We start from the raw sequence: 14,995 nt of genomic DNA, 5'->3' as shown, positions 1-14,995 counted from the left end.
TGAGTAATGCAGAACGACTGGAAACACCGCGTACATGTAGGCCGTACAATACGTAAAAAATAAAAAGTGGTGTACAATCCAAGTCCGTTTTTTATGGGGGGGTAAACTACACTGGTGGTGTGCTGTTATCATATCTTTTGGTGTCGAGTTCATAGACGTCAGTGCTCGAGTCGGCGCGTGAGCTTTTCACTGGTTCATCGTCGGTGGCATGTTTGACGGAATGGACCGCCAATTTGTGGCTCGTTCCTGTCGCCAGCTCTGACTCAGCACCACTAACAAAGGCGGAGCGAGCGGCCGTAGAATACCGCCGCCACTGAATTTCGGTGGCGCGTTCTTCGCCCTCTGCACCAAGAGTGTTTGGCATACTGCTCGCCTTGCGCAGTTCCGCACGCGAATTGAGGCTGGCGAGGAGAACGGTTGTATATAGTTTGCCAAGCATGAAAGCCCTTGCATGTGGTTCAACGTCAATCACTCTAAAGTCAAGAGACTTACGGGAATTGATGGTAGTTTTCGTTAGTATATTGAATGAAAAGGACAACATCGATGATGGCCACAACAGACGTAACGGCCCCAGTTTCCACAGTGTTGTAAATGAGCTTGGTGACAATGCTGTCAGTACTTTTCCAAGGGGCCGACCGACGATAGTCCGTGAGCTGCAAGATGTAAGCAGTGCGCCGTCGAAACAGGAAAGGAATGCAGACAATGAAGAGCATCACGATAGTGATGAACACATCGCAGACGGCACTGCCAATCAACCAAAACTGGCCAAAGAGTAAAAAGAACTCCAAAAAGTTCATAAAGATAGAACCTTGACTCCATTCAATAGCTTGGGCAGTTCCGCAATGTTGGTTGTGACAGCGAAACGAGCGTCGCTAATAATCGCAGCCAAGCTTTGAGCGAGCGCAAGCTACAATTGATCTCAGAAACATGCGCGATGAATACGCAATTCCGACCCACCAAGATGATGAATCCAGCGGCTAGCCATGCCCACAACTCCTTCTTGCGCAGGGTCCAGATACGCCTTGGCAGCGGTGAGTAATAAAACACAGGAGCAGAAAAGGCCGAATCACCATGCGAAGAATATTTGAACAGTGCAGGACGCTGGTGAATCCTTTCAGTGCCAATTCAACAGCAATCCGACAAGAACTCACTTATCCCAGTGAAGATCGGTGTCGCAAGACTGGACCAGGGTAGTTGTGTGAATACCGTGGGGTTCCCCCATCCCGTGACGAGGAGGGAGTAGGCAAAGTGGGATGTGATGGCGCTCTGGACGACTTCGAGCACATAGAGGCCATAAGCTGTTGTTCGGTTATATACAAAATGACGGTTGAGACGAAGAGAGGCAAACCAAGCAACTTGATCCACCAGCGTTCATTCGGAAAGCAAATATGAAATGTATGCAGCTGGAGGGTGAGGGTTCCAAGCAGTAGCCAGTTCGCCTGCGTTCCGGCCAGCTATGTGACATTAATGAGTTTTGTTGACTGCCAGCCAGAAATCTAATAACGCACTATAGGTGCAGTACTGGATGGACGCACGCAGTCAGTAAGCTGCTCCAAGTAAAAGTACACACAACGCACGATGACTCGTACTGCGACATGTCTTGAGGTTCGGAGGACAAAAGTACGTGAAGGAGGAAGAATGGCAGCGTTAGCATGTCCTGGGCATTTGACAATTGCCCTTTTAGCAGTGAAATTTAGCGAAGGAACGCAAGTGAATGAGAGAAGGAGAAGATACCCAACCTTCTCCCACCCTGCACCAAAGACAGGGTGTGTTGAGAAGACAGAAAAGGGATAGCCGTTGTGAAATCAATGATGCACATACGGCGGGGCCAGATTCTTGACATTGATCGGGCTTCGGCCGACGACTTTTTTCATCTTCCCTTTTCCTGCTTCAAGAGCGTTTTCAAACCTTACAACACTGGACCTGAATGGGATGAGCGGCGCACGTTACAGTAAGGCAATAGCGAAGTCGATGGTTGTTTGCGATGCTTTGAGTGCACTGGTAAAGCAATTACTCCCGCGGATCGACAAGCATTTACGGCGTTGCGATAGTCGGATAGGAGGCAACTGCCCAGTCAATTGCTTCAGAGCTGTCATCTTTCCGAAACCAGCCGAAGATGTTGCCGTCAGAAGGTGCAATGTACCTTGAGTGTAATTGTAAAGTGGAGCAGAAACCAATCCATAAGTATGTAGTCTCTCTGATCTCTCAAGGTCTGCTCAAGGTTCATCGGCACAAATCACGATGTGCTGGATGATCAAGATAAGATAATCGATCACAGCTGACTAAACCTGTGACTTGTTTCCAACGATGATGGTCAACCTGCCGCAAGAGCTTCTTGAAACGATTATATACGAGCTGGACTATGCTGCACTTAAATGTTGCTCTCTAGCTGCCTCACGGCTTCGCCAGCCCTGCCAACGTCTCCTGTTGCATAAACTCCATTTATTCTATGACAACATCCCCGCTATATCACTCCTCCTTCGGGAGTCTCCCCACATTTCACACTACGTTCATAGTCTTCATGTCAGCCTCTCCAGAATGCTTTACAAAAGCACGGACACACTCCACATTCTGCAACTTGCGCTTAGTCAATTGGATGGTATCGACCAGTGTACAATTGATGGTTGGCACCCGACTTGGCTCACAAAAGAGATGGGCTCTGGAGCACTAGATCCTCTTTGGGCCTTTGTCAAAACTCACTCGTCGAAAGAACTTCATCTTCGTGCTCTTGCACCCGTACCGATGCAATTATTTTCCGACTTTCTTGGAGCCACCCAATCCATCCATTTGGACGGCGTCTCCATCACTCGCCTAGAGCAACAAGACATCCCGCCTGAACCTATTAGAAAGCCCGTAATCCGCCGCATATATCTGGGAAGAGGGTGCTTACCCGTATTTGAGACGCTTGCTCTCACCCCCCTATCGATTCATCTCTCCTTCGTACAGCATCTCACGCTCTTTGTTTCTGGTGCTAACTATTCCAACTGTATGGAAATCATCATGCGTTGCAAGGGGACATTGCAATTCCTTCACCTCCACCCGTTAAACAGTGCGCCTCTTCGAGCGTTCTCAAATTACTAATCAACAAGCTTGAATCTAGTTCACATCGATTCCGTCTCCCTCCCTGCGCTCCCCGCTCTTCGACAGGTGGAGTTTGCGTTTGACAATAGTAGTCGTGTCGATGGTGGCCATTGGCTTGCGTTGGTCCTACCCAGCCTCTTGTCCCCGCCTTCAGAGCAAAGTCCATCTCTGAAGGAAATCGGGATATTTTTCGAATGGAGCTTCAAACCGTCTGAACTTGATGCAATCCTCCAACGAGAAACATTAGTTGCCATGGATTCTATGCTATCTGAACACCCCAGTCGCCCGAGCATCTCATGGGCAATTCCAGAAAACTGTGTATCAGAGTTTGAAGTCAAGATCGGAAGCCACATGCCGCTGTCCAATGGACGAGGGAGTCTTCTCATCCGAAGTTGGAGTGAACCGGAGGTATGGTCTTCTTGGCCTCTTTCGTACTAGGATTCACCGTACACATAGAGCGCGACCAAATCATGAAACAACCCGAATTCGTCGACAGGTTCGACGCACATCAACCTACAAACGCTGTATAATCGACCGCAAACAACAACATGACCCGGTTTGGTGTCAAATAAGGTCAAATCATTCGCACACATTCATCTCGTAAGGTACCTCCGACTGCAGTAATCCCCAGAAATCCGCAAATTCGTCATCGTTTCCAGAGACTTCAGGGATCTCCACAGCCCCTCGAAGTTTCTGGGTAACTTTCTTGTTGGTGAGTTGCTCGATAAACGTTTTAGACAAAGATAAAAAACATTGCTGCAAGGGTCGAATACTGACCAGCAGACACTCCGCTCGACGTCCACACTTTGCCATCAACCACCCATCGCGCTTTCGCGATCCAAGTAATATCCTGAGGTGATGTGGACTAAAGAGAATAGGTTTTCCGGTTCGTCAAGCGACAGCACGTACTACAATCCCTTTGAAGAACTGCTTGTTCGTTGTGGCGCGCTTCCCGGAAAGAACACCGGCCAAGGCGAGCTGATGAGCCCCTGTACACACAGACATCACATATCGGGCCTTGAGAGCCTGTTGTTTGATGAATGCCAGCTCAATCTCGGGGAATGGATGAGCGCCAGTGGCAAAATTCGGGTTGCGACCTTTAATATGGTTGAAAAGAGACAATGAAGAAAAAACCGTCGCAGACCAGCGGGGACCCATAATATATCGAACTGCTTTCCTTTCTCTAACGCATCGCCATAGCTCAGCGTCGGTTTGATAGAGGGTAGCAAACTTCCTAGAAGGGGAACCACGGACTCGGACGACGCCGCGAGGTAGTCAATCGTGAATCGGATAGGAAGATCGCCACCCATGGCTTCGCGCAAGTCGGTTCCTTTCTCTGGATGGTCCGCAAGATTTACCATCGCGAGGATTTCCATGGGCGGTATGAAATCCGACAACGTCACGCCGTCTGGCATACACACAGCGATGCTCAACACGTCAGGCATTGGAGGTATGGTTTGGTGACCGCTCCCGGGTTTAAGTAGGTTTCAATAACCTACGGGTCATTCCGGAGGTATTTCCCGGCAAACAGCTTTCTTTGACAATGCGCGATCACGAGTCAAAGCACCCCACACGCGAACAATGCCGCATTCAAGTCCCTCGCAGGTGTATAAAGGTGCAAGAATCCTCATGAACCCACCCACAACCCTGATTCTGGTTCAGAGTTATGGATTTCGAATTCGACATTGACCACCAATCTACCCTTCCTTCAGAGATTGAGCGCTCCATCTTCGAAATGGTTGCTTCCTCTTCATACGAGTCCATTCCCGCAATGCGTCTCGTTGCCTGGCGTGTCAACGAATGGTGCGAGCCCAAAGTTTTGTGTCGTATTGTGGCAACTTGAAGTCTGATATTGTCATGTGCAGGGTGGAACCGTTCTTCTATTGCGGACTCTGGGTCGATTACGACTGCGATTATGCCAAACCAGGCTGGTCGCCCGATGCGTTGACCGCCGACATTGTCCGTCGCCCCAACTTTTATCGGGACAACGTCAAGTCTGTTTGGCTCGGTATCGACAAAGTCGAACAACATGCTGCAGCCCAATTCCTGCTTGCAGCATGCTCCAACATCGAGACCCTCGAGATTTGTCGCGGCTACCCAACCTCGATGAAAAATCTGCTCGACCACGTGCTCGCGCTCGGTGGCACACTAAAGCGGCTGCACGTGGACATGAAGGACCTCAGCTCCAAGTACGGCAAGTTCCAGAACGCGGAGCTGAACAATCTCTTCGACAAGTTTGGGAGCATCACCCACCTCGAGCTCAAGGATGTCTCCCTTCCCTTTGAAATATGTTCCCGGCTCGAGCGGCTTCCCCGCCTCACACATTTGGCGCTGACATATGACCTCCGCATGCGAGGCACGCTGACGAGTCTCTATACCATCTTCCAGACGTGCAAGAAACTCGTGGTCTGCGTTGGGCTCCAAGAGGTTCGCCGGTCAGCCAAGGATTCCGATCTCGGGAGTGGCTATCAGGCGATGGACTATCCGCACTATGTTGACAACAACAACCCACGCTTCGTCCTCGTTCGGTATGTCCACAAGGGTTGGGACGACCCCAAAGCGTGGCTCAAGAATGCAAGGGAAAATGAGGTGCCTGGATATTGGCCCTGCGCCGAGGCAATGGTGGCACAACGATTGGCTCTGTTAAACCAAAGTGGTTAGCAGCACTTAATTAATCTAGATTTTAGATCATACTTAAATGTCAGTTTGAGTATAAGAAACTCGTTGTGGATGCGGCAAAAGACTTTGAACACGATACACACAATTTGTTTTCGAGGCGGCAGACAGCAAGTACGACAGCAAACGAGACCTAATATGTTACACAGATCATTGGCTTTTGATGAACTCAAGGGCAAGCTTGGGACTGGGACATTGTGAGATCGGGATTTGACGAAAATAAGCAAGACAGACCTGTCCTCCGGTTTGACTGGAAGCTTTTTGTCAAGGAGTTTTCCGCCCTTGCCAAAGATGAAATGGCTGCGCTTCGTCTTTCCGCCCTCTCCAGCCCCAAGAGCAGTGATGAGCACACGCTTGCGATCTGAGAGGAGTGGATAAGGCAGTTCTTTCTGTTCAGAGCCGTCAGAAGAGCAACTTCAGTCGGAACGCGTTTTCACCAACCTTGGCCTGCCATTTGGTTTGAGCGGCTGGAGTATCCGCACTGAGGCAATACACATCATAGTCCAAGCCCGTGAAGTCGGGATATATGTCCCTGAAAGCGCAGGCTTGCTTGGTGCATCCAGCTGGAAAGGAAAATGGTCAGCGAGGCGTAGACTCCAGGCCGTATATCACTGACGAGTGTCTGCCTTTGGCACTAAAAAGAGAACGAGTCCCTTTTCAGCAGTCAAGGTCGCCACATCAACATCCTCGTCCTTTTCATTCTTCAGAGTCAACGATGGGAGTGAGTCGCCAATGTCGATCGGCTCAAGAGCAGGGGCGACAGCTTCTTCATCCTCCTCCTCGTCTTTTTCTTCGTCAGTCTCGGGTTTGGCCTTGATAATAGCATCAAAAAGACTGAAAGAAAATTGTTGAAAAGCCACACCTTCTTCGCTGACTTTATGGCCTTGTCGTCGCCAGTCGCCTTGCGCTTCTTCACACTTGTTTCTTTACTCTTCAGATCTTCTCCAGACTTGACTGTTGCCGCTCTGCTTGAACGACGTGGTGCAGCTGCTTCATCCGTGGACGCTGCGGTCTTACGAGGAGGCATTTTACTGGTGATGGTGGCGCAAGGCAAAAAAAGGACACGCGTCGTAGTCTCCTGACACCTCGATAAATAAGAGAAACAGGATATACTTAGCACAAAAAGAGTGAGAAATAATGTACCTATGCATCGAAGAGACTATGTAATGCGACGGGGAGCGTGATCTTTCCAAGCGAGTGTGTGCGTCTGCTTAATAAGGACATGGAAATTAATAAAAAACATTAATAAAGATCCATCCTTCCAGTTGAGATCGTCGATAAGGTATTCACCGATTGTCGAGAGTAGATGACCGAGTCCGTGCGAGGTATGGTCGCGTGCCATTTGGCAAGGGTGATGGGGGAGCAGGACTCGACGGTGTTCTTGGACTCGCCTGTCCCTCTGGGATATCGGTGCTGTTGGGGGCAAAAGAAGAAACGGTAGGGGAGAGCATGCTCATGATGGACGATGAAGCAGAGCGCGACCGAGACACGTAAGGTCGTGGAGGTAATTTATCAGCCGCTGGGGAAGGTGACGGTTTGGGTGATACCGGAGGCGGTTGTTCTTCTGGTTGTGGCTGGTCTGGAACGGGGTGTTCAATGCCAAATGAGTCGGCGAGAGTTAGTGGACGCGGAGGTGGCCGCTCAACCATCGCTTCCAGAAGCTATTTGGGCTGGTTTTAGCACAAAAATGAAGGTCAGAATAGGCTCCATACCTCTTTCCGCAATTCGTCTCCCGCATATTCGCCTTCCATCTCCTCTGGGCCCAAAAGAACATTGCCCTTTCGGAACACCTCTCCTTCCTCTTCCACCCAACTCCTCGAACTGAAAAACAAGCGACTCGTCAGCTATCTATCATGTCCAACTAGGACGAAACAATTACCGGTTGGTAGGTGATTCTGCTGCTGCATCGGCTGACGCGTCTGCCTGGTCTACAGGCGAGAAATGAATTACACTCCCTTCTTCATCGCTGTCTTCGGCCAACATCAATGTTGGACTCAGCACCTTCTCTGGTTCTTCGGGTTCTGGCATAGCTCGTGCTTTGCCCTTGTCTATCCGCGGCGTGGTTGGCGTATGTTCTCCATCACCCTGATGGCTACTACTATCTGGCTCGGAGAGTTGGGTCACTTCAGGGAGCGGTATTTGGACTGAGGAAGTCCATTTGATACCCAGACCCTGCAAAGTCAACGCTGGGCGAACGGCGGGTGGTGGCCCATGCGCAATAAGCGTAGTCAATGCATCATTGACATCCAACAACTCCTCCATCCGTGTTGGATCTTCGGTCGCTTGAATGAGAGAGCCTAACTCATGTGTCAATTCACGGGCTTGCTTAACCAAGGCGGCATGTGTTGCGGCAGATGGCGCAGCCACGGAGGCGGAGGGTGGTGCAAACATTCCTTCGAGTTGGGAAACACAAGACTTGGCTCGAACGAGAGGATCACCTTCGAGCTAAATGGATAGATCAGTTAAAACGACAGTGAAAGTTTCAAGGACTCGCCCTTTTCTCTTCATCCAGCCGAATGCTTTTCGCAAGCTCACTGTCTTCAATTAGACCCCAGACTCCTTTGCCCAACCCTCGGCCACTGGATGTATGGGTCGACCCATTCACTCCATGGGCGTGACCATTCACGCCGTCAATAGGAGTTTGGGAACCCGATCCACCAAACATTCCTCGATGAGCGTTGCGCTCTGCCTCTTCTGTATTCCGAACGCAGGCGTTTAGAATGTCGCGACAAAGCCGTGCACACTCTTCGTCACCGGGAGGGATGTTGAGGTCCAAACAGCGCATCACGAAATTGGCTTCGAGGCCTTTGCTTAGTGCCAGCACGCCAGCAAGGCCCAGAGAGTTTTCTGTGAGGTCGAGATGAAGTAATGATGCGCTTTCAGGTAAGAACTCGGCTAGAGCGATTGCACCAGGTGAAGACATCCCTGTTGAACTGAGGAATAATCTTTTTAGAGCGGTGTTGAGAGTGAAAGCAGTGCGTAATGATTGAATCTGTGAGTTTGTCAATGACACGAACAGAAGTGAAGAAAGAAGAGACTCACTCCCTCAAGACCAGGCCCAGAGCAGGGGTTTCGTGATAGATCCAAAGTCTCCAAACTCGAGTTATATTTCTGGAAATATTGTCAACCACGAAGGACAATGAAGAGAATACAAACCAGAGCCTCCGCGAGACTAACAAGACATGTCACGTCGAGTTTGTTTTCGGATAGATTGAGGACTTTCAAAGTGCGATTCCGCTTCAGAACTTGGGCAATATACGTGATCCCAGTCTACGTATGATTGAGAAGGGCAAGTCTCGAAAGGCGAAATACATACCCGCAGGTCATTGCCTCTCAGATCCAACGTCCTTAATGCACCAACTCTGGGCAGAGCATCAAGAGCGCGAACCTTATCCAGCAGCGCAGCACTTGGACCATCCCGCTCTCGCTCTTTCTGCGCGTCCTTCATTGCGTCGGGCACGTGACGAGCAGTCACACCTCCTTGAACACTCGTTGCGACAACAGGTCTACCTGGGGGGGCTGAACTGATGTTTGGATTTGGTGCTGCGGTCTGTAGTCGCCGCCTGGGTACATATGGGGTATATGTAGTCTGGGCCGCTGTAATCGTCTGGGAGGGATGACGAGGAGGAGGGACGGATTTGCCTCCCGTGGGAAGCGGAGTTGGAGCATGAGGTAGAATTGGGGAATGCATTGGCGAGCTGTTGACACTGCTGGTTGGTGTGCCAGATGGTAATGGTGAATGAGCTATTGTAGGTGATGCTGTTGCGGACGCGGGTGCGGCAAGTACATCGGGGTAGTCCCTAATCATAAGGGCTAACGCGACTGCTCCAGTGGGAGAAATACGATTATGTCGCAGGGAGATGTTGCGCAAGCTGGAAGTCCGAACAGCTCGACCTATAAAAGTGAATCAGATGGAGTGAGGCACCAGGCGAATCACGCACATAATGTTTCCAGTGCGGCAGCACGGAGAGAGCAATCGTCCAACTTCAATGACACCAAACCACGCTTTCCGGTGACATTGCGATACTTCTCCCTCGAGTCGTCGAGCCCATAACCCAGACTGTAGCGAGCCTCGCTCCTGGATGCAGCATCCCTTTCATCTCTATCCCGACCGTCGATGGAGAATGAGTCGAATGATAGCATAGAGGCAGCGGAAGAGCTGACGCTGATATATAGAATTAGTAGTCGAACGGGCAAAGGAGGTTGACATACACTGTCGGAGTATATTCAGCCAGAGCAGAGACAACATATTCAACTGCTTTCTTGTCCAAAGGATTTTGTGAAACATCCAGAAATTGCAGGTCGGAAGCCTTGGTCAAATATGCACCAAGGAGTTTCCAAGCGTTTCCCTTGAGACGTCGGTTGGACGCAATGCTGAGGTATGAGAGGGTTCGCGGAATGAGAAGAGAGTGGAGAATGGGTTTAAGAGTCTGTGTTTGCCAGATCAGTTTTGGACCCTAGATGAAAGGTTCGCCATACAATTTCGTCAAGGTCGCATTCCCGAAAAACTGCTTTGCGTAAACCCCATTCGATGCTAAGGACGTCTGCCAGAATTGAAGCACTGGTAAATGTGAGCTGCACGCCTGAAAAGTCGACAGTCCTGGGATTTGTGGGCGGCGCATTCTTAACCAGCGTCAGTTAAAGATAGGCAATGAGGGTAAATCATACTTTAAGGGCAGCAGCGATGCCTTTGTCCGGAGACTCTTGACATCCTTCGCAGCACTCTCGGTAAAAGCTCTCGACCTTGTCCATTGCCCACCATTCTGAATCTTCCCCACTTCCCGCGGTCAAGATGCTAGCGCTGTCAGTGCTGCTGGCGGTACTGACGCTATTCGCTCGCAGAACCCTTCTCCGCCTCTCCCGTTCCTTGTCCTCTATTGCCCGCTTCTCTTCGCGTAGTTGTGGTGTGGACGGTGGGGCGACGGATGAGATCGGATAGACAACTGCCAGCTCCGGAAGTATAAAATGGGCTCGTCGTAACACGCGAGCATTTTCGTCTGTTGCACCCTCTTTTCCGCCATCCTTCCCAGCCGTTTCGGGCTGGGTCTTGTCGCCAACAGGCAGGAACCGACTGATACGGGAAATAAACGATGCTTGGACTGGTGGGGGCTTTTTGAGAATCGACTTTCCGGGGATGGGAATTGTCACTGCTGACGAGGAGGGCGAAGGGGAGGACGGGCCAAGGGACGGCGAGTGCAGTGACATCAGCGCAAGACCATTAAGGAGCAGAGCGTGGTCACTGCTAGATTTCGCTGTCACGCACAACTCTTCCTCCACTTTCCTCCTCCAACCTCCGAGTTTGTCGATTATACCTCTCCAAACATCAAAGTACAGCTTGTCTTTACCCACACCAACAATCTACCCGCGTCCCAGATGTTGTGAACATCATGCAGTCATTGGGCTCCACCCGCGCTTATTTCAGGTTTAAAAGTCAGGTCATTGTAGGATGAGGCATCGAACCTCTTTCATGTCCGTCTGGAATAGCCACAGAAACCTTTTCTCGCCTTTTCTCAAGGTTTTCGGTGTTTGGCTTATCTCTCTCGCATTTGCGCTAAGTCATCATGCATTCTACCACTCCTTAGATGGCCAGCTAGTCCCTTCCATCCAGCCATGGCCTTATACGTTATCTTCTATTACCCACTCTCAAGAAGGCTCCTCAGCCATTGGGACCGCATTTGCGTGGCTGGTTTCTGCTGCGCTTGGCTATAGTGTCGGCACCGCATTTTCACTCTGTGCTTGGAGGGTCGTGGGCCAACGAAGTTTCACCATTGCTGGTTTAGATGCTCTGTGGTCGTCGCCATATGATATACTTGCGTTCTTATCCTTGGATTTTTGGCGATCGGGACGAGCAATCGTTGTTTTTGCGGCCATTATTTGGCTTTTCCCTCTCATCGTCACGTTCGCCTGGAACACTCCCTGTTGCGCCAAGAATTAGCAATATTAGGCGAAATTGCTCGGTACCAATATTCGATTTGGGTTCGTCAACAGTTTTGGCTGATCGTATGCTGCTCTCATTCAATGGAAGTCAAGTATGTAACTATTTTCAGTCGAAAATTCAGCCTCGAAGCCATATTTACGCCCTTCGTCTCTTGCTTCACGCGTTATCGGTGGTACACTACTTGCTAATCAACCACTCCCCCCGAAGACTATCTGCTCCAATAATTGTTCCTACACAATATCCATTGCAGCCCCGTCCTTCTCTTGCAACGTCGGTGCACAAAATACGACTGCACTGATGTACGACCCAGACGGTCTTCCCTCAAATGCAAAACCGCCACCCTATGTGGCCGCTGGCTTTAGCGGGTCCCTTCCATCCGCGTTCATCGCCGAAAACTTCGTCGACGGCGGCAAATGGGACTTTGAAATCATGCGAACCAACTATACTACATTCAACGCTATTCAACCTGCTATGAATGTGACGTGTATCACCTGGAATTCGACTTACCACCTTAATTACACATTCTCCGGTGTCTCGTCCTCGATTTCTGTTGACCAAATCGTCCGTCAACAACCCGCTATCAAACTGTCGCCCAATGTAACCGAAGGCACGGGAGGCGCATTTATTCCTGGCTCCAATCTTGTTCATTCGCGGTTTTATAACGCCACGGCCAACTACTACGGCATTGTCTCCACCATTTACACATATATACTGGGTAACGCAACCGTATACGAGTCAGGCAATTCGGCCAATCTTGTTTACAGCCCTCCCCGTCTCGCTGTGATGGATCTCCCCCTTCTCAATGATGAAGCCTCCGACCTACAGAGCGGCAACATAACTTGGAGCTCGAATTTCACATCCAATCTCGAAGCACTCATGACCAACTCCGTACTCTCTATCCTCACGCTCGACCCGACCCAAATGATAACGACTTCGTGCACATTTTTCGACCACCTCCCTCACTACAATTACAATGCGCGTCGTCTATGGCTTATCTACGGGATAGGCTTGGGTATTTCGCTGCTCTGCGGCCTTGTTGGGATAATATTGCTGGTGCACGGAGGACCCAGCACTACCGGTACTGCTTTTAGCGACTTTTTGGTGGCAACGAGAAACCTAGAGCTCGATACGCTCGACTTGAGGAAGGATAAGACTACGCGGCTAAAGTATGGGCCATTGGCAGGCGACAATGGGCGATATGCATTTGGTCGGCATGGCCAAACGTCTTTCAAGTTACTGGAACGAACAAATAGCGATTCCGAAGAGCTTTCAATCGAGGCTTGAAGCTACGAGTCTGACTTGGCAACGAAGAGAAGACTGCCCCTTTTAGATACGACTTCGATGAATGACATAATGAGGGCCGCTAAGAACGAGCCAATTATTTATAACTCATAGGCTGTACATACACATGTAATCTAATCATCCAAGCATTGAAGCAAACCTGCCTAGCACTCATTGCAGAACCCCAGCCAAGTCGCATTTATCTCTGCCTTGCACGGGGTCCCACAGAATACACAGGTATTACCAATCGGCAGACTTGAAGGTGGAGGAGACGACATGGAGGCCGCAGCAGCAAACGTCGAAGTAACGAGGCGTCTTGGCTTGGCTTGAGATTTGGCCTTTTCCTTGGCCGCTTCCTCGTCGTCGTCGCTCATAGTCAAATCTATCACATCTGGGACCGGTATTTTGACTTTCTTAGAGGCCATAGCGTTTTGGAATTGACGAGCCACGGGTTCGAGTGGTGGGTACAGTACGTTATCGAGCTGCTGAGCTGAGGGGATCTTGTCACCTTTGATGGAACGGTATTGGACTCCGCGCTCGTTCGTCGCTGCCGGCCGGTGAAGTCCCGCAGACTTGAAAGGTAAGCTGACAAGAGCGGCATTGGTCACTTTGGTGATGTGGGAATCGATCCAGTCGGGGGCTACTGCTTGAGAGCTAGTCGTGGTATTTCCGGTAGGATTTCTACCGCAGTCATTGAGAATGATCACTAAAAGTACCATTACACATACTGGGCACGGTGTCTGGTCTTTCTCGACTGCGAATTCTGCCACATGATGAGTTCATGAAGGAGTGGATTTGGGTGCAAGAGTGGTTCGGTGATCTTCAAGAGGTGTTGGGCTACGTGTTCAAGAGGCGGAGGCTTGCGCGAGGTTCTGATCTGAGGTGGCGGGCTAGTAGTACAGTAAGACAGTGCCATAATCCACGAGCTTGAGCATACCCAGAAGCACGATGATGTCGATTGGCGAGACTTGTACGAGTTTGAACGGACTCGCTAGTCGTATATGCCTCTCGCGTTTGAATGCTTTGCGGCAAGCCACGGTGGCGTGCCGGGTGGAGGTAAGGATGGGAAACATTTTCCAGAGCAGCGAATGGGCGACGATTTGGGAAGGCTGGCGAGGGTTTCCGCTGAGAGTAAACGAGTGGATGATTCAGCACGGGTTCCATGGCGAGTGGAGATGGTGGTGGCGAACACAAACAGATGATGTTGACAGGACGGGAGTCTCACTTGATTCATCGGCGAGCAAACAACACCCAACGCACTCCTTCGTACATCTCAGCGAATGTCCAACATTTAGTTTGGTGCTGTATCCTATGAGTTTTGAGTCTGAAGATGGCAACAAAATATAAGAAAACATGCAATTACACTGCTGCAGACGTGCCCTGCCTCTTAGCTGCCAATGTCCGTTCCAATACGTCAAACGCATCTTGAACCACAGTTCTTCCGTTATCCACTAGCTTTGGAGACCCCCTCGTCTCAATTGGCCACTCCGATTCAGGTACAGCGGTGGCGCGAAGGGAGTCACGAAAAGATGCAACAGCTTCTTGGTAGTTTGCGAGAGACTCGTCGTAAAGATCGTACACGCAAACGGCACATCCAGACATACAGCACTCTGAGTCAAGGCATGAGGACGGAGATAAAGGCAAATTATTCGCGCACCATCTGAAGCTGGTGTTTGGGGTTTTTGTGGAATCTTTAACCCATAGAAATATTGCGGCGGTAATTTTGATGGTATAGATGCAGGGCTTGAAGAGGATGGAAGAACTGCGCCTCCCTTTAGGGCCGCCTTGCCCCGCAAAGATTGTTCCAACCTACGATAACGTAGGGAAAGATTCTGACCACCGCGCAGCGGCCATTTCAGGCCAAGTTTGTGAAGACCAACGACAGCTCCGTCGTCCGCAGCGGTGGAGAGGCGCTTCAACCTGATCCTTGTGGAGAGATGAAAATTTCGTCGAGGGGAGAGGAATGACATCAAAGATTTTCGATGGCTGACTATGGCTGATCTTGGCTGTGACGTGTTA

The 14,995-nt window shown here is 50.3% G+C and overlaps 9 protein-coding genes across 9 annotated transcripts; 3 read left to right on the top strand and 6 right to left on the bottom strand.

Moving 5' to 3' along the window:
• Nucleotides 1-106: 106 nt before the first annotated feature.
• On the bottom strand, nt 107-1,654 carry MIND_00622800 (uncharacterized protein; the record flags this gene model as incomplete). The annotated part of the gene is made up of 10 exons (XM_037362974.1): nt 107-446; nt 493-653; nt 702-761; nt 809-907; nt 958-1,021; nt 1,071-1,101; nt 1,152-1,298; nt 1,349-1,454; nt 1,509-1,521; nt 1,578-1,654. 10 exons carry the CDS (start codon nt 1,652-1,654, stop codon nt 107-109), a joined length of 1,098 nt encoding a protein of 365 aa, XP_037220895.1.
• A 653-nt stretch (nt 1,655-2,307) lies between these two features.
• On the top strand, nt 2,308-3,555 carry MIND_00622700 (Peroxidase; the record flags this gene model as incomplete). The annotated part of the gene is made up of 3 exons (XM_037362973.1): nt 2,308-3,049; nt 3,101-3,489; nt 3,538-3,555. 3 exons carry the CDS (start codon nt 2,308-2,310, stop codon nt 3,553-3,555), a joined length of 1,149 nt encoding a protein of 382 aa, XP_037220894.1.
• A 105-nt stretch (nt 3,556-3,660) lies between these two features.
• Nucleotides 3,661-4,526, bottom strand: MIND_00622600 (DJ-1 protein-PfpI domain-containing protein; the record flags this gene model as incomplete). Its single annotated transcript, XM_037362972.1, has 4 exons — nt 3,661-3,837; nt 3,887-3,946; nt 3,991-4,178; nt 4,226-4,526. 4 exons carry the CDS (start codon nt 4,524-4,526, stop codon nt 3,661-3,663), a joined length of 726 nt encoding a protein of 241 aa, XP_037220893.1.
• Nucleotides 4,527-4,624: 98 nt separating this feature from the next.
• On the top strand, nt 4,625-5,742 carry MIND_00622500 (uncharacterized protein; the record flags this gene model as incomplete). Its single annotated transcript, XM_037362971.1, has 3 exons — nt 4,625-4,686; nt 4,744-4,884; nt 4,947-5,742. 3 exons carry the CDS (start codon nt 4,625-4,627, stop codon nt 5,740-5,742), a joined length of 999 nt encoding a protein of 332 aa, XP_037220892.1.
• Nucleotides 5,743-5,907: 165 nt separating this feature from the next.
• MIND_00622400 (AhpC-TSA-domain-containing protein) lies at nt 5,908-6,784 on the bottom strand (the record flags this gene model as incomplete). The annotated part of the gene is made up of 5 exons (XM_037362970.1): nt 5,908-5,944; nt 5,992-6,146; nt 6,199-6,320; nt 6,374-6,591; nt 6,633-6,784. 5 exons carry the CDS (start codon nt 6,782-6,784, stop codon nt 5,908-5,910), a joined length of 684 nt encoding a protein of 227 aa, XP_037220891.1.
• Nucleotides 6,785-7,043: 259 nt separating this feature from the next.
• MIND_00622300 (uncharacterized protein) lies at nt 7,044-10,962 on the bottom strand (the record flags this gene model as incomplete). Its single annotated transcript, XM_037362969.1, has 11 exons — nt 7,044-7,418; nt 7,470-7,578; nt 7,637-8,202; nt 8,252-8,749; nt 8,800-8,868; nt 8,914-9,027; nt 9,074-9,651; nt 9,699-9,922; nt 9,970-10,187; nt 10,237-10,380; nt 10,426-10,962. The coding sequence occupies 11 exons, from the start codon at nt 10,960-10,962 to the stop codon at nt 7,044-7,046; spliced, it is 3,432 nt and encodes a 1,143-aa protein (XP_037220890.1).
• Nucleotides 10,963-11,537: 575 nt separating this feature from the next.
• Nucleotides 11,538-12,979, top strand: MIND_00622200 (uncharacterized protein; the record flags this gene model as incomplete). The annotated part of the gene is made up of 2 exons (XM_037362968.1): nt 11,538-11,757; nt 11,805-12,979. 2 exons carry the CDS (start codon nt 11,538-11,540, stop codon nt 12,977-12,979), a joined length of 1,395 nt encoding a protein of 464 aa, XP_037220889.1.
• A 161-nt stretch (nt 12,980-13,140) lies between these two features.
• MIND_00622100 (uncharacterized protein) lies at nt 13,141-14,140 on the bottom strand (the record flags this gene model as incomplete). Its single annotated transcript, XM_037362967.1, has 3 exons — nt 13,141-13,657; nt 13,705-13,866; nt 13,914-14,140. 3 exons carry the CDS (start codon nt 14,138-14,140, stop codon nt 13,141-13,143), a joined length of 906 nt encoding a protein of 301 aa, XP_037220888.1.
• A 66-nt stretch (nt 14,141-14,206) lies between these two features.
• Nucleotides 14,207-14,946, bottom strand: MIND_00622000 (Oxidoreductase-like domain-containing protein; the record flags this gene model as incomplete). The annotated part of the gene is made up of 3 exons (XM_037362966.1): nt 14,207-14,285; nt 14,340-14,586; nt 14,634-14,946. The coding sequence occupies 3 exons, from the start codon at nt 14,944-14,946 to the stop codon at nt 14,207-14,209; spliced, it is 639 nt and encodes a 212-aa protein (XP_037220887.1).
• Between the last annotated feature and the right edge of the window lie 49 nt (nt 14,947-14,995).

Source organism: Mycena indigotica, assembly GCF_014461135.1.
Source record: "Mycena indigotica strain 171206Taipei chromosome Unknown Mind.scaff0005, whole genome shotgun sequence".
NCBI lineage: Eukaryota > Fungi > Basidiomycota > Agaricomycetes > Agaricales > Mycenaceae > Mycena > Mycena indigotica.
The sequence above is the reverse complement of the archived record's forward strand: the minus strand, read 5'-3'. Positions and strand labels throughout refer to the sequence as shown.